Raw genomic sequence first — 17,927 nt, 5'->3', positions numbered from 1 at the left:
GCATGATAAAAATGAATTACTAGCATTTTAAGTGCTAAAGAACGATGGTGATGTCAAATAAACTAAAGTATTCTGCAATTAATAACTAAGTATTTTACTTTACGTTTCAATACCGTTGCCTTCAAATTTGTCACCTCAACGGGACTGGACACATTGCATGTGTGTGGGGCTGAAACTAAATGTTGACCTGTGTTTTGACAGGTTAATCCAGATTTGGTTTTCAACAAAAACGTACAGAAAAAATCTGTAAATGCTTTCCTGCAGATTATTGTAATAAGGAGCAGGTATGTTACAGTTAAACTGAATATCAACAGGTGGTGAGCGGGGCGCCATGCTTTATCATCTGTGTTGGGCTAGGGTTAACAGACGATCAACAGACAGCTAACCGCCTGTCTTGCTTTCTCTCGTTTAGGATTTGATGTTTTGAGTGTTTGTAAATGTGCTGGTGCCATTGTAGAAAAATGAACATCTCAGCATTTTGCTGAATAGACCTAAAGAAAGGCTTCAAATTAAACCAGTCCATAGTTAAATGGAGATGAGGCTGGTTTATATTTGAATACTCAAAGCATGTGGTGTGTGTTTCCCACAGCCCGTCCTTCACCCAGTCACTTTATAAAGGTCATTATAGTACTGACAGTTTTGTTATTATCGCCTGTTGTGAAAGGGGCGGGACCAGGATCGGGGCACGCGGTGATTGGACGTGACGATGCGCCAAGTCACGACGCTTCCGTTCTGTACCTCCGCGCAGGCGCAGTGACGCCTCTCTTCTGATATTTTATTTACTCCCAAAACCCAAGATGGCTCCCGTGAATGTCTCGTCCCCATAGCAAATCGAGGATGCAAGTAGCTGCCGTTAAAACAACTTTTCCCCGACCGTCACAACCCGTGGAGTTCATTTCGTATGGTGCGGAGGAGGCCCGGACATCCGTCTAGGCACTGAGCAGCCGTCGGAGCTTCGCGAAACCTTCTTCAAGCCACCAATTTGGAGTAGTTTCGCGAAGTAGCGCTTCTCCTCGCTGTCGCCGTCTGTCCGGAGCGAGGTTCAGCCAGGCAGCTCATCCAAATGGCCGAACCGAGAAAAGTGCAGTTTGTCACCCTCTCGGCCTTCGCAGCTGGAGCGGCCGCGGAGTCCAGGAAACGCCGGCTGGAGGAGGAGGCCGACTTCAACTTCGGCGGAGCCACGGAGGTCGAGGCAGCGACCGGGGCAGCGGGGGCTGCCAGCAACGGTCGCCTCGGCAAAAACGGCGACGCGGAGAAGGCTGTGGGCGAGAAGAGGGCGACGGTGCGGCTCAACCTGTCCCTGCCGGAGCCCGACGACCGCTCCTCCGCCGAGTTTAATTACGGCGAACTCATCCAAAACCTCCAGGTAAGACCTCCGTGTTTCGTTCACGTCCCCGGGCCGGGCGACACCGGAGCTGGAGTTAATTCTGTTTGCTTTGGCAAGTGTTTGCGGAGACTTGGGAGGGAGGGGGGTGCACCTTGTCCTGGACTGGCCTGGTTTAAACTGACCATTAGTACGACTCCACACAAAAGACAGCAGCAGTTCTTTTTTGTGTGTGTGCGTGTCTCCGTTGCACCACGCAGCCGGCCGGTCCACTCTGCGTGCTTTCCAACTTCTGTTGTGCCGTGTCAGATTCTAGCTTTTTATTCTGGGGGAGCTCCTCGTATAGAGATAGTGCCCATCTCGTGATGCTACCTGTGTCTTGGCCAACTTGCCCAGCAACAGCCCTCATTCACAGCCATCACAGCCCGTGGAAGTGCCACATGCAGCTCGGCCCCGTGGCTGCGGGTGATGGATGATGGAGCATTGCTGATGGAAGTACCAGGATGTAGCACGTGAGCCAGAGCCCAGATCGCAGAGCAGCTCGCCTCATTTGGATGTCATCATTATTATGCTTTTACATTGATGGCAAAACCACATTGTAATTAAATGTATTTGTGTCCAAAAGCCATGCTGAAAACAATGTTTGGCATATGTGTTTTTTCTCACTTGTTCACTTGTATTACGTTTGCTGCTAATATTGTTTAATGCATTGATATTTTTCCTTGAGGTTTCGTTGTAGTCAAGTTGCATCAAAGTGGGAGGGCCCGTGAACCATGGCTCTGACATCTGATAATTCATCTTCTTAATAGTTAATATTAATCATTTTCACGTTTTTGTTCCAGGTAAAGAAAAGTCTTACTTCAGTTCACAATCCCAATGACCCCTTCGACGATGACGAGAGAGAGCGGCTCCAGGTCGAGGCCCTGGCCAGAAAGTTTGAAAATAAATATGTGAGTTATTTTTTTTTATCCTGAGATGTTTTTAATTTGGTTATGTTAGAATTTCGCACTGACTAACTGGATTTTTTGGTACATTCTAATATTTATATTTGAGAGTCCAAACAAAAATCTGATCATCATGTTTCACAAAGCACAAGCAATTATTTGCTCGACATTGTACAGTTGAAACAATCCACTCGCCGCTGCTCTCTGTGGGACAAACTGTTTCTGAGTGTTTTTTGTCAATGTCAAGTTTTCTGTACAGCAAAAAATGAGGTGCTATTAGTGGTTTAGATTACAGTGTGTTTATTTATATAGTTATAATAAAGTAAATTTAATTATTAATATATAATAATAGTATAATTTTTCAAAATCAAGTGACACCCTCTATCATTAGAGCTGTGGGAGAGGGAGACAAATGCAACCACCTCAAGAGCAATAGAGGTTTTAGGTTTTATGTTTATATATGTACATATCATTTACAAATAAATATAAACCCTTGGGGAAATAGCACCGTTTTTAATAATAAATTTCACCTAGATACGTAATAACATTGGACAGTCAAAAAATACAATTATTAATTAAAACATTTTAAAAGTTCAAGCATGAACTCCAACATATGTTTGGCATTGTTTGACATTTGTACAATTTATTGATAGTTGACTGGAGAAGATGATTATAGATGAGCATGATCGATCAATCAGTCTGATTTATAGTTTAATGTAGCTTTGTGCTCTTAAGAGGACCAAATATCCATAAAAACACATGAAGAAAGTGAGGGCGTCACTCTAAAAAGAGCCATTTCAAGATTCAGCTTAGAGTAAATGTTAGGAATTTTCATCGTAATTAAAATCCAAACTTAATATTATATTATATTCTTAAATTATTTTTCAGGCTAACACAGAGGAGAAGAAGAAGAAGAAGGACAGAATGCAAGATTTGATTGATATAGGCTTTGGCTACGACGAGACAGACCCCTTTATCGACAACTCAGAAGCTGTGAGTGCCGCTCACTTTATTAATAATGAGATACTTCACTTATTTTTTAGTCTTTTTTGCAGATGTCCATTTTATTTTGTTAGATGTCCCCCTTTAGTCTTTACAATAATGTTGCCTATTGTTCTCTTTTCTCCCTTGTTATCTGGTGATTAATCCGCTGTCCTCGTCACATTCCTAAACCGCTGCTCTCATTTCTTGTTGTTTTGAGGTGGACATTATTACTCGGCTGTTAAATATTGATTTTCCGCTATGATATTTTTATACGGTGCATTCGGTGGCTCTCCTAAAGATAGTCCTCTGTCACTCCTTACGACCAACCTGAGAATATGCTCTAAAACCATCCTCATGACTCAGAGATGCATGCGTGCTGTCCACACGGGGATATGTCAATGTGTTTCCTCACCGCCGTCGCTCAGGATTCAGATCACTCTCAGTCCGACAGTTACGCTCTTTGTATGAAATCTCTGCCATTATATGACATATGTTTTGTTGTTTTGATAGCTGTCTTTTCTGCACTCATGAGAAGGCCGTGTCTGTTTGTCTGTTTTTTTTCTCCTTTTGTTTTGATAACGTTTTTTTATCTGGTGCCTGGAGGGGCTGTGATATTATTTTGGCTCAGAACAAGTCAAAAAGCAAACATGTTTTTCTGACCAACATCCATAAAAAGGCTTATTTGTCAAATTATAAAGGAAACAATATCGCAAGAACCACTTTGGCTGTCCTGTGATGTTGCAGTACAAACTGTCCTCTTTGTTGTTTCTCTCAGTATGATGAACTGGTTCCTGCGTCTCTGACCACAAAGCTGGGGGGATTTTACGTCAACACGGGAACGCTGCAGTTCAGAGCGGCCTCCGACTCCGAGCCAGAGGAGGGCAAGGTGAGACTATTTTGACACGTTCGTAACAGAACATAAGGAAACGGTTATTCAAGAGTTTCAAAATCCCTTCAGGCCTGGAAAATGTTCATTTTTATTTTTTTGACTTTGTGAGAAAGACAAATGGGAAAGCATATAAAACAACACAAAAGCAATGTTATTGAAACATGTGACCCGGCAGGAAGTCACATCGAGGTTCTCTCGACAGGAGCTTGATCTTCATTGGGATCGGTGAAACGTTTTGTAGATCCGTCACTATATCAAGAAGACACACTGGTGCACACGCACTCACTCACACTCAGGCAGAATTGATTGATGTTCACTGAGCACTGTCTTCTTCTATCATTTCAGAACTCTAACGACAACAAGGAACAGGTAATGAAGAAGAGGAAAAAGAAGGACGCGAATGACCTGGAAGAGAAGGACGCGGAGAAGAACAAAGAACCCAGTCAGGGGTGAGTCATAACAGAACAATATCATTGTCTGTTTTTGTGGTTGTCTTGTGTCAGTTTATGAATGTATTCTCATTCATATGAGGGGTTTTTATTAAAATGGCTCACGAGAAGCTCAGCCTGCTGCCGCGTGTCTCAATCTTCTACGCATCTGTAAAATAAACCTTTTTAAGAAAATCTATCACCCAATCAAATAAGTCATAACCATCAGTCCCAGCAATTTAAAAAGAAAATGTCACATGGACATTGCTATTTAAAGGGCAGTTCCTCTCCTATGCTTTAAAAGTGGACATGTGATGACGCATTTGTCCGCTCTGTACTTTGCTGCTAATCCACCTCCCAGTGTGATATTATACTCTTGTGCTTTGTGTGGATCCTCTCATACATCCATCATGAGCCACTGAATCTGACTGTGCTCTTAGTTGCTGTGGCAAGCCACGCACCAGAAAACTCTCCATGGTCCATGCCCAGATGCCAAAACACAGCCACCTCTCTGAAAGTATTCTCCAAAAATGGAAGCAAACCCCCCCCCCCACTGTCCGTCTTCCAACATTTAGATAATATATATGTAGACATGCATATACATGTTTTGATCCTTCTCTGTTGGTACAGAAATTATCGACTGACTCCAGAGACAACTGCAAATACAACGCTGATTAAATGTAATGTGAACCGGCAGATTGTGTCCCGCGTTCCGTCTGAATGAAGCAAAACAAACTCCTGATGCAGTTTGAGGACCTGTGTAACATTTCTTTTAAGGCATATACTAAACATTTTGTTAACTTGGAACTGCTCTGCTCTCCAGAGTACCAGCTCTAACCCTCCAGCGGCCAGAGAAGAAGAAGAGAAAGAAGCTGATGAAGGATTCTCTATACCTGGCAGCAATGCTCCGCCGCTTCACCCGGGAGAAGGAGGAGATGAGGAAGACCAACACAAACATGGCTCCCCCCGGTTTGGCAGAAGCTGTGGCTAACAAGTTACACTCCACCAACTCAAAGAACCACCTGTTGGCCACTAACTCCACCCATCTGCAGGGCAACACAGTGAGCAGCGACTTGTCACTGGCTGACCTGACCTCTGACCCCGCTGTGATGTCGCTGCTAGGCTCGGCCAATGAGAAGGAACTGCAGGATCTCTTAGGCGACCTAGACTTTGGCTTGGCAGACACTGAGCAGCAGCATGCAATGGCGGCGGCCAGGGAGAATGGCATTCTGGGAGTTGGTGTTCCAGGCTCTAAAGGAGCAGCAGCAGCAGGAGGAAGTGGCCATGGGCGAGGCCCAGGGTCTTCCAGCGGGCTGTTTTCTCCGCCTCTGCTGCCTGAGGGACTGCCTGCTCCTCTTATTAAACGCATCGAGGACCTGCGGGCGGTGAGTCAACTGTGGGCGGCTGAAACGCAAATGCCCGTCGAGAAAGCTGCACTACATGTTGCTAAGTCCAACAGGAATAGGCTCCAAAAATGCTTGAGAGTAATACGGCCCCAAGCTGAACCCTCAAGGTTTTTTATTGCACTGAAACAGCAGGGTTGGCTTTGTTGCATTAGAAAAAGTTCAAATTTTCTCGTTGCTTTTATATCTTGTAGAAAAGACAAAAACTACCATAGATAGGCAATTGAAAAGGATGATTCATGTGAACTACACAGAGCTGAGAGAAGCGGGAGGAGGAAATAAATAAAGCCATTGGTTTTCTTTTTTGGTACTTCCAAAGATAACAAATGATATAAATATGAAGACCGCTTGGCAAGGACCATTCCTTTGAGTTGAGGGAAGGATCAGGTCATTTGTCATGTAAAGATTTGGTGCCAGCCAAGTAAAAAAAACATTAACTTCTTGTCAGCTTTGTATTTGCAAATTTTCTTTTTTTACAAAAAAAACCAGGACCTTCAAGTTATTCAGAGCAACAGGATGGTTTTGGTTACATTATGAGCTCTGTGAGAGGAAACCAAATTCCAGTGACACCAGATACAGCAGCTCTATGAGTTTCGGCACTCACTTGCTGGTGGTATTTCCACTATTCTATAATACTAAACAGCGTTTCTTAAATTGCTTAAACATAGCAAATGATCCTGGAAGGTTCCTGTGATCAACAGGTGGATTTAATTGTAGTCTTTTTAATTAATGCTAAAAGTTTGCCCAGGAAGATTTGATTGTTTGAGTTTAATTGACAGCTTTCGATCTAGCCAAAATGAGAAGGCAATCTGGTGTTTTGTGTAAAAGTGTCTGAAGGCGCAGCATGACAGATGCATGTGTATGCATTTGCACGGTCTGGAACAGTCAAATGCTGACTCAACTTTCTCTCCCAAAGGCCTCGCGGCAGTTTGATCAAGAGGGCAGGAAGAAATTTTTCACCTTGGACATGAATAACATTCTCCTGGAGTGAGTAGGACGGCATTTAAATCCCAGAGCATTTATCCTCCCTTTGAGTCTCTTCTTCATTTTCAGCAGATTTTCCTCACCACCTCTCCTGCTGTCTTTTAAATGTTTTGTTTTCTCTCCATCTTTCGTTGTCTTTAATGACCTGCTTCTCATTTCCCTTCCCCTCCCCTGTTCCTTCAACTTAATGTTCACTAAGCGATATTCTTCCTCAAATCTCCCTCCTCACTTTAATTTTGTCACTCTGCATCACATCATGTTCTTTTCTCCCTTTCAAACTCCACCGCCATAACTGTCCATTTCCACCGTTGTGACGCTTCCTCTCTCTCCTCTCAGCATTGAGTTGCAGGTCCAGGAGCAGCCTCCTGATGTGCGCTTAAGCATCTACTCGCACATGGAGGCGTTTGTGCCGTGCAATAAAGAAGCCCTCCTCAAACGCCTGAAGAAGCTCAGTCTCAACATCCAGGTAAGTGAGGCCGGTCCAGTGCCACTACTCTCATATCACATGAACTGATCTGCATATTCTAATGTTTTCCCACCCAGCGGTAAACATGGAAGGTGACGTGAAGCTGGAGTAGGCTTTTTGTGCGTTTTTTACCCATCACAGGGATTTGTGTGGCATCGTTCTTCTTTTCCTCTTTTCCTTCGTTTCTCTTTTAGTTACCACAACTAAATTCCAGTCTCATTACTGGTGTCATAGCTCTAAAGCAGCAGGGACAATAACAGTTGAACGCGCCAACAGGAGCTCAGCAACTAAAGCTTTCCCTCGATACTTCATAGCGTCAAAACATGAGCGCACACCTGCACTGTTATTTAGAACGAGGCCGTCCCAGAGGAAAGCGATATTGATTTGGTAAAACCAATTTAAACGATTTTATCAGACTATTCGGGCTGACGCGATTTTAGTACTAATTGTAATGACCCCTCATACGTGGTCACATAGTTTGGTAATTAATGTTACACAACAGCCTTTGCACTGCAGGGTGCGTCGATGCGCAAACGCAGTTTGGTAAAAAGGACGTTGGGAAAGAGGCTTCGATGATCCCCGGTAACCAGGTGTAGTTTTCCTGATGTTTACAGAACGCCCACAAACCAGATTATTGCAACGATTCTGGAACCATCGTCTTCGTTCTTTGCCGTATAGCTGGTTTCAACTCAAGGCAGCAGAAACGGCTCATCGCTCTGTCAATGTCTGCTCACCAAATTATTGCAACGGAAGAGAAACGGAACTTGACCAATTTGTCGGCGGGACATAACATGACAAATTCCTTGTATGTCCCACATACTTGGCAAATAAATGGTTCTGATTCAAGACTTTGGATGCTTCAGAGAAGTAGTTGAGCACGTAGTAGTCACGGGATCATTGTCATAAAGGGGATTATGACTCACGCCGTCATCTCTTCAAAGCATTCATAGTTGTACAAAACGTTTTTACATTAATTGTTTTGTGGAGAAAGAGTGAGGAGGAGAGAGAAATGAAGCGCTTGCATACCGTGACATATTTACACACTTGGCCAATCACAGCTTGAAGTGGGTGTGCAGGTGAGTTCAGGGCTCCGCACCGTCCGGAATACGAAAGGGGAAATGTTTCTCTGCATTTAACTCATTGCACGCAGTGGGACACGTTTTGTGCCATGAAGGCGTCCGGATTTTCTCCCTCCAACCTTTCTTGTTTTCCCCCAACTTTCTTCCTTTTATTCACACCCCTCTCTCTCTCTCTCTCCCTCTCAGGATGACCGTCTACGGACGCCGCTGTTGAAGCTGAAGCTGGCTGTGTGCAGTGTGATGCCGGAGCAAATAGCCAGATACAACATGGACTGCATGGCCAAGGTTGCAAAGTAAGTGAATCTTCCTTCTTGTTTCAAGTAAGAAATTGAATAGGTGAAAGCAAACTGAAATTCTCTTTTTCTCCACCTTCTGCCTCTGCTTGTCATCAGGTCTATGTTACATGTTAAGTTTACAGATTACAGACATGTTTAGTTTTTAAGCTAAGCTATACATCGTGGACAGCATAGCTGTTGCTTTTTCAATTAAGGGTGAGCTGTTTTAAACAGGTCGGGTTTCTGCACACCTTTACCTGTCACTGAACACACAATCCATAAACCTACAAGACTGTAGAAACCATTGAGGTTGTATGAAGAAGTTTATTCAAGCCACTTGTGTGCGTGTTCATGTATGTTTACATATTGCTGACTGTGTGTGTGTGTGTGTGTGTGTGTGTGTGTGTGTGTGTGTGTGTGTGTTTGTGTTTGTGTGTTTCCTGCAGGCAGCAGTCAGGAGAGGGCGATAAGAATGGCTCAGAGGAGGAAGATGAGGAAAAGCCTGGGAAAAGGGTGATGGGCCCACGGAAGAAGTTTGCCTGGGACGACAAGCTGAGGTAAAGATCTGGCTGCACGCTGTTTGTTATGCTACGGGTTTGACTGTCCCCCCCGTGCCTTCTCTGTCCGCGTCTAATCCAGTCAACAGATGTGACACAGCCCTTAAATGTTGTTTAAATATGATGATGAGGAGACAAATGAGGCATTTGAGTTTTCAAAATCAATGATTATTCCTTAACTGTTTAATTTGACCAAACAATACTTTTTCAGAGTACTCCACTCCTTTTTAACACTGTTGCGTAAAGACAGTTATGGGAAAAAACGGAACCAATAAAATAATCATGTTATTTTTCACTTATTCTTCTTCCTTGTCGAAACCCGACGCTCGCACCCACAATTCAAAGCAACCACCAATGTCCATTCAAAGACTCTATTGTGTTATTCTAGTAACTGATAATGTAAATTCAGGCGGAGTTGGTGAGCAGATGCAGAGGTTTTTTTTGATTAATCTTTATAGTTTTCAGCCCCAACGGACACTGCGTGTTTTCTCATACGCAGGAGAATCCTTATATGTACAAACTGTGAAGTTCCCCCTTAAAGTTTCTTAGGAAAGCTTTAAATGTCATGCCGGTTTGAATGTTGGAACGCAGAGTACTGCTGTCCATATAATTACAAAACCCTTGAGATTGACTTTCTGCTCAGCTGCTTTTCGATCATCGCTCATTTTTGTAACCGCCTCAATATTCTAGGAATGCTTTTTTGATTACCTCTGACTCCCTGAAGAATAACATTGTTTCCATTGTCACTATGTGCCCAACACCTAGAGCCTAATTTTCCCTTTAATAGTGAAGGTTTCCGTTGGACTGAACATGTGTGTCTGCAGGACGCTGCTGTGCAGCTTGGTGCGCGTGAAGCTGAGCTGCTACGAGATGGAGAACCAGTGCTCTCTGTCTGTGGAGGACTACCTCAAGGCCTTCTTAGAGAATGAGGTCAAACCACTATGGCCCAAGGGCTGGATGCAGGCCAGGTGTGTGTGTGTGTGTGTGTGTGTGTCTCAGTCTGTCTGTCTGTGTGTGTGTGTCTTTTTGTGCGTGTTGTGTTTAAATAGCCATGATGTGTAACAGCCGGTGAATAAATGAATTCATGGTGATGAGGCAGTTACTGAAAAGTTGACGTTTTTATATGTAGAATTTAGTTGTTACGTTTTTCTTTTCAGGGAAGCGATAGTTTAGTCTGGTGAGTGTTTACACATTTCCCACCAAGGAAGTGAGTTGTAAATAGCGGGATTTGGCACATTTCTTTAGTTGTAACGATAACGCACATTAATCAACATTTCTGTCAATGGCAATTATTTTGAAACTGCAAAACCAATGAAGTGTCAGAGATGAAGACACAAGCACGACCGCAACACAATCAGCTCAGTTAAAGCTGAAGTTAAATATGGCAAAACATTGATGCAGCAATACATTGATCATTGTTCTGTAGATGCAGCCGACCCAGTACAGAGCAACAGAGCTAAATGAGTAATACTGGTATTTAAAACATTCTGCTCACATTAGTGGTGAAGAAAATTCTAATAGTGTAAAATGTTAACAAATCCATACGATGTTAATTATGCAATATACCTTTTCTAACATTTTTGAGCTATTTATATTAAAAGGTAAGCCATGCAAAATAATGTCAAAGCCATATTTTCTTAGAAATAAATGTTTTCTGGTTAAACTTCACACTCTGAATATTCCTGTTGGCTGGAGGCTAAATGTGTTTCAGGCAATTTGTATTAGTGGTCACAGTTTATACATGTAGTGGCAACAATAAGCAAATGTTCTTTTCTTCTCTATTCATGACGTGATGTTCTCTGCTAAGTAACTTGTGGTAATATAAATCAGCCTTTGTGGTCCTCTGGCCATGACGCGGTTTGTTTGCTCTGCTCAGGATTCTGCTCAAGGAGAGTCTTGCTGTTCACAGTCACCTCACTGGAAACCTGTAAGTATTTACATACGAGTGTCCTCTATAACAGTGGTCCCCAACCACCGGGCTGCGTACCGGGCCGCACCACAAAAAGCTTATATATATATATTTTTTTTTCTGAAAAATGTTTTATTTTGAAAATTTACTGGATTTTCTCATAAATATGTGCGCTCGTCCCTCTGACATATTCCCCACGCGTCACCAGACGTTTACAGTTGTCCTCTTACCGTGCACTGCAGTTTCGCCCACCAGCGAACACAGAGCGCGCAACGACAACACCCCCCCCCCCCCCCCTCCCCCCCGACCTTCTCGACCGGTCCGCGAAATATTGACAATACTGACATGAAAGCGGTCCGTGAGGTGAAAAAGGTTGGGGACCACTGCTCTATAACACTACTACTACAGTCTATGGAAGAAACAGGGTTTGCATTCTTGCTTTGGCTTGAATGCAAATTGTAAAGAAAGTTCTGAATATTTCCCTTCATTTTCAACACAGAGTCAAGAGGAGAATGGTGCCTGGGCAAAAGGCCAAAGCCAAGGTGAGTGACTGCTCAAATCATCTACCTTATAATATATGAGCCTGCTTTGTAGTGTGTCTTTATTATTTCTTTTCTTGGGGGTGTTTTATCTTTTAACTGCGCTAAAAAATGGTTTCAAACTATAGCTGTGGGGCTACAACATTAACAAATAAAGGCCAAAAAACTGCTAATATCAATCTACATTTAGTATTATATGCATTTCAGCACAGAATACGTTATACTCACCACTATATATTAAAGTAATGATAAAGAGGACCAGTCACGTCGATATATATTTATTTTCCTGAAATGTCAGTATTTGTAATCTTATTATATATTATATTATATATATATATATAGATATATAGATATATAGATATAGATATATAGATATAGATATTATATCTGTATGTCTGAGTTGCCATTAACAGGCAAATAGGATACAAATAAATAAATGAAGGTAGTGACCCTGATCACATGGCTTCATGTTCTTCAGGAGGGTCTTTGGATCCAAAAACCACCTGTCATGATGACCTCCACCCCGTCTCAGCCCTCCTGCGTGTCCTCTCTGAGCTCCACCCGCCAGGCCCCCTCCTCTGCCTCGCCGCCGGAGCCCATCTGTCTGTCGGACTCGCTGGATGAGGATCTGACCGCTCCCTCTCTGGACTCCATCTCCCACGCTCTGGCCCTCCTCAGCAACGCGTCGAAGGGCCTGGGCCTCTCGGACAGCCCCTTGTCGCCCCCACCCCTGCAAATGCCCACCTCTTCTCCGCCCCCCGTCACCCCTCATTACCCCTCAGCCTCTCAGCTTTCTGCCTCCCTGGCATCAACAACGCAGCAGCATTCCCTCTCGAAGGTGGAGGCCACTCCGCTGGCGTCTGCTGGGAACGTGACGACGACAACGACAATAACAACGCTACCGACCTCCTTCTCTACCTCCTCTTCACCGTCTCCGGCCGTCTCCTCCTTCGCTCGTGTGCAGGCAGCCGGCCTCTCGCTGGCTTCCAGGACTGCAGTTGGTCCCTTCGGCCTGATTAAAGCATCTGGCACCATGAGCCAAACCCAAACCCCGACCCAGACTCAGAGGCCTGTTACCATGGCATCGTCCAATCACAGGCCGAGCTTGGTGATGGGCGTTAGTGGCAAGATGCAGCCACATCCGTCCCCATCGCCCCCGAAGCAGCGGCCTCCGCCCACCGCTTCCCCGCTGCTGCCCCCCCATCAGAAGGGCTTTGTTAGCCCGGCGGGGATGCTGGGAGCTATGGGAGCCCCTCAAGGACTGGCCAAGAGCAGTGCCAAAGCCAGCAGCAACGGCAGCGTGAGCAGCAGCATCACGCCGTCTTCCTCCCCGTCCCCCTCCCCACTTTCCCGCTCTAGCTCCATCACCCACGCTGTCCTGCAGTCCTTCTGCCCTCAGTCCACGGTGGCCTCCTCGGCGTCCCCCACCTCGCATACCTCACACTCCTCGCAAGGTAAATCCCACGGACATCATCACCACCACCATCACCACCAGGCTAACTTTATCACACCCATGCAGGCCACCCTCACCAAGTCCTCCCACAGCAGCAACTCCTCTCCCATCATCAAGCTCACCCCCCGGCCTCCCGCACCCACCCCACCTCCCTCCTCCTCACCCTCCCCGTCATCTTCGCCCTCACACCCGCTCTCCCATCAAATGATCCCCAGCCAACAGCAACAACACCAGTACTCCCCCAAAACCCCAAAAAACTTTCGCCCCCCGTTTAGCGTGTCGGGCGGCGGGCAGGTGAAGCAGACGCAGGGACACTTCAGTTTCGCTGGAGGCCAGAAAGCTCAGTCCACGACGAGCACCAGTAGCAGCCTCATCAACAACTCCATCCTCAGCAAGGGGGTTATTTCCACCGTGTGCAGTCGCCCGGACAGGGCGCCCCTGTCGTCGGCGCCTTCAGTCTCGGCCAATCACGGGCAGAGGCAGAGGGAGAGGGTGGTGGGTGGGGCTACCCAGAGCTCAAAGGCCGGAAACAGTTGGGCTGCTTCAGGAACCATGGCAACGTCCTCCACAACGTCACACCTCTCACAGGTCTGTTTTTTTTGGGGCAGGAGAAGAACGTTTCATAATAAGCGTTACATTCCTGAAATGAACTTGGTTTGCGCGTGGTCTTGTGCAGGTATCGACAGCAGGCGCTTCCCTCCTGGGCAGCCCCTCTGCTCTGCCGCTGGGCTTTGGGATGCTGGGAGGCCTGGTGCCAGTCTCGCTGCCCTTCCAGTTCCCGCCGTTGCTCAATTTCAACCCTGCCGGAGCCCCAGGGATTGCTGGCATGGCCTCAGCCCCCAGTTCCAACTCAGGATACACCATAGCACAGAGCGACCTGATAGGTGAGTGGACATGCAACCTGTGAGCCCTTAACATTAATTAAGAGAAAAAAAGGGAGGAACATTTGTGATTTTAACCCAAAGACGAAAATAATTCAGGGACATTTCAATTTAAAGGAGAATGTTGTTGATATCCCATAACTATTGCTGTCAGCATTAACGCGTTAAATTTATGCGACTAATGCGCTAAACATGTTCCACCACTAAGATGATCACGTGTGTAGTTTTGTGTTTAAAATAAAATTAACAATTAAACAGTGTCTAAAGTGTAAGATTTAGACTTTAGAAGAAAAACGAAATTAATTTAGCTAATTTCATTTGGCGCAATTGAATGGTGTCGTCTCATATGGAGAATTCAATAGAAGTTACTGAGCGACACAAAGTCACAATGTGGAGGAGGACCGAACCTTTTAAACTGTCTGTGCATCTCTGTTGTAAATCGTAAATTGTATTCATCCAGTACTCGACAGGTGACAATTCCATGGCTTTTTGTGTATTGTTTTTAGAGTTTGTTTGTATAAGGATTCCAGTGGTCTAAAGGTTGTTTCACAACAATAATAATTACTGTATATTATTATTATTATTATAATTAATAACCATTTGTTGGACATGCAAGTATTTAGAGAAGCAGAATCTTTTTCTTGGATTGTTGGATCAAATCACAATAAACCACACAGCATATTTCCATCTTATATGAAGGAACACATCACTCATTGATACGCTTTTGTTCTATGACATTATCCAATTTTAGATAAAAAGACATTACATGAATTTATTGATGGTCTGGGATTCATTGACAACGAGAATATATCATTTCACCACAATCAAAGTATAATCAAGTTTGTTTTGTTCCCCCTAATATTTTGGTCAATAAAAATAGATTTAATAATTTGTACGGTTTTGTTTTAATGAGCATCTTGCATTGCATGGATTCACATGCAGGTTCACTCAGCTGTGGCTCATTTGGAAAACGAACAAACTCATTAGTCATATAAAACATAACAAATATTTTTGACTGTTTTGTATTAACTTAATTAGTTTAATTGAATGTGACGATAACAGGGCTGTAGTTTAAAATCCAAATAGATGTAAGAAATAAGGAGGTGTGCGTGTGTGCGCGCGCGTCTTGCTGCCCCCTGACTTTGACCCTCTTTCGTTGCCCATCTCTGATTCATCATCTCCCCTCCGTCTCTCCTCAGATCTGTATAAGAGTCTCCAGTCAGGGTCGCAGGCTGCTCTACCTCCTCACTTGCAGCTTGCTTTCTCAGGTAATCTGCATTCCTCCATCTGTCCGTCAAATCGACCCGTCGTCCTCTGCTTGTTGTTTGCTGCGTAACGTTCTGCTAGCTTCAGTTTATTTAGTGTTCAGCATGCGTTGTGTTGGTCCTCTATTTTCTGAGATTTGACAGCGGCAGCATGAATAACATCCAAAACTAGTTGCATGGCATATTAGAAGCATTTGGAGCTGATGTGCACCATGAATGTTTGTGTCTTCATGTGTAGCTGAATTAAAGTGCCGCCATCAGAACCCTTCAGGAACGAAACGATGCGCATAAAATCAGCATTTTGGATGAATTGAACGTGACATAAAGTGGATGTTTATCCACAGAGAGCGTGCGCTTCAATGGAAGTGTAGCTGGTGATACTGTCATTGAGTCGTCTAAATCTTCTCCACTCAGATGCGAACCAAAGCCAGGGTGGAGACATGAAGAGGAAACCCCACTGACTAATAACCGCACAGGAGGCCCCCACCGGCAGGGTGACATCACAGCCTCCTGGACACATCCACCAATAGGAATCTTCACTTTGACTGATACAGGACGAGAGGGCGGGGCTCCACTGCCTCTTTTATAAATGGACCTAAAGCAGAATCAGTTTATCAGAGTGGCAATGATTCATTATTTTAACTGTATTTTCGAACCGGGTATGAGAACAAGGCCGAGTGAATGACGAGAAAACCTTTTTATTTTTGTTCAGTTTTTTTTTTTGTCAACATGTTTACATATGACCGACCTGGATCACTGTGGAATGCGCGTGAGCGAGGTGGTGATACAGATTAGAGTAGTAGTATGCTAATATAAGTTGTATTTAAGCTTATGTGAAATAACCGGACGTGTTCTTGCAGTACAAAAAAAAAAAGATTATTTCATTGTCTTTTGGTCTCAGATGTGGGAAACCTAGTGTCCGTAGAAACTTTATTGTGGTCACCTCTGCTCCCACAAATGACTGTTAAGTAGTAGCTTGAATTGATATATAGATAAATTATTTGTAATTTACGCAGGGACAAAAACATGTTATGGTGTGTGTGTGTGTGTGTGTGTGTGTGTGTGTGTGTGTGTGTGTGTGTGTGTGTGTGTGTGTGTGTGTGTGTGTGTGTGTGTGTGTGTGTGTGTGTGTGTGTGTGTGTGTGTGTGTGTGTGTGTGTGAGAGAGTGAGAATCAGACACAGAGAGAGAGAGAGAGCGTGCGTGGTGAAGTTGACTTGAGTGTGTATGTACATAAAAAAACACAATATACTGTTAATCTCTTTCCAGATGATTCTGTATGGCTGGGCCGAGGCGCGTACCTTCTCGTCACAATAATGAGCGAGCGTAAGTTTGATGCCCCTCTCTTGCTCAGTGTGTTTTGGTGCTGTTTAATCACACTGGACCTTTTCTGGAAAAAAGACTTGAATTGAGAAAGTTTTGGGCTCTTGTGAGGAGAGGAGCCTCCTGTGAGAGAGGGGAAACACGTCAAGATTGTAGCCTACTTTTGTTTGTTTTTTTAAAGCTAAAATGGATCTATTTTCTTTCTCTGCTTATTAACTCAATCCAACTTAATATTACACAACGCCTTAGTTTGTATTGAAACGTATGAAGAAGATCTATGCAGGACTGTAAAACGCTCAATGCAAAAGTGCAAGTCGTCGCTTGGCTTTCAGCCTCTACTCAACTAGTCGGTGCGTCTCTGGAGTTGTAAATGTTTGTAGATGTCCTGTCGATCAACACTTTTTCTGGGGCGTGTTCAGACAGATAGGGAAGCAAATGCTGTGACCGGTTTGTACACAAAGTCGATTGAAAGAAGCGATTCGGTGTTAAAATTGTGGGGGAAAAGTTTTCCCGCGTTCGCGTCCTGTCGTTCAAACAGTCATTGCAAGCAGCACGAGACTTTGGGGGGGAAAACAGAATCGAGGACGGCTGACGTGGACGACGTCGCCCTCTTTGTTAATCACTTACAAAACACAAACCGTTTGGAACATGGCTGCAAACTCACAACCTCTTGCATCAACGTATAGTCCAATATTAACACTAAATTGATTCAGCTAATCCGGTGCAGCTTCATGCTGGCGTGGCGCTGACCTCTCTGGAATGACGTGACGCGTCACTGCTCCCACAGAATCAGTCGTTGTGCCAAAAGGCACTTTTCTGTCTGAACAAACCTGCAGAGAGAGATTACCTCCGTTAACTAAACCGTTCTTCCTGAGTCTCCCGTCCCCACCCGACTGGTTCCTCCACGTGTGTCCGTCTGACCAGCTGCACCGAGAATGGCGCCAAAGATTGTTCTGTTGCTCACTTAGATGGGGTGCGACTGGTCACTCTGCGCCTGTGATTACACCCCCCCCCCCCCATGAGTGTCTATGTGTGGTCCTTCAGGATGTCATTGTGAAGTCATGTGACTGGAGCAGTGGGAGACATCTTAAAAATTGTGCTTTGTTTGGGGATCGGGGAGGATAAAAATGACATTTCGTGGTTAACTGGTTACTTAATTTGGTCTTTTGTAGATTATTTTTGTGTGTCAATTGTTAAATTAAACAAAACTGGTGGTTTTCATGAC

The 17,927-nt window shown here is 44.5% G+C and overlaps 1 protein-coding gene across 2 annotated transcripts; it reads left to right on the top strand.

Moving 5' to 3' along the window:
- Nucleotides 1-571: 571 nt before the first annotated feature.
- Nucleotides 572-17,926, top strand: ubn2a (ubinuclein 2a). 2 transcript variants are annotated; one of them, XM_040186400.2, is made up of 17 exons: nt 572-1,366; nt 2,167-2,274; nt 3,157-3,261; nt 4,028-4,138; nt 4,487-4,590; nt 5,393-5,954; nt 6,889-6,959; nt 7,293-7,422; nt 8,688-8,794; nt 9,223-9,333; nt 10,158-10,301; nt 11,210-11,260; nt 11,742-11,784; nt 12,260-13,822; nt 13,911-14,118; nt 15,315-15,383; nt 15,795-17,926. In XM_040186400.2, the coding sequence occupies exons 1-17, from the start codon at nt 1,064-1,066 to the stop codon at nt 15,839-15,841; spliced, it is 3,837 nt and encodes a 1,278-aa protein (XP_040042334.2). In that variant the 5' UTR covers nt 572-1,063; the 3' UTR covers nt 15,842-17,926. The 2 variants fall into 2 exon arrangements, with proteins under 2 accessions (XP_040042334.2, XP_077936507.1); XM_078080381.1 differs by lacking the exon at nt 3,157-3,261 and having other exon boundaries at nt 754-1,366.
- Nucleotide 17,927: the final 1 nt, after the last annotated feature.

Source organism: Gasterosteus aculeatus, chromosome 9, assembly GCF_964276395.1.
Source record: "Gasterosteus aculeatus chromosome 9, fGasAcu3.hap1.1, whole genome shotgun sequence".
NCBI classification, from domain to species: Eukaryota; Metazoa; Chordata; class Actinopteri; order Perciformes; family Gasterosteidae; genus Gasterosteus; species Gasterosteus aculeatus.
This window is presented reverse-complemented; position numbering and strand designations above follow the sequence as displayed.

What these genes read in the sequence shown, in the direction of transcription:
- ubn2a (XM_040186400.2), top strand. Translation starts at nt 1,064, where the DNA reads ATGGCCGAACCGAGAAAAGTGCAGTTTGTCACCCTCTCGGCCTTCGCA. An exon ending in CCGAGCCAGAGGAGGGCAAG is followed by an intron (nt 4,139 to 4,486) that starts GTGAGACTATTT and finishes CTATCATTTCAG; the next exon opens with AACTCTAACGACAACAAGGA. An exon ending in AGCTCAGTCTCAACATCCAG is followed by an intron (nt 7,423 to 8,687) that starts GTAAGTGAGGCC and finishes TCTCCCTCTCAG; the next exon opens with GATGACCGTCTACGGACGCC.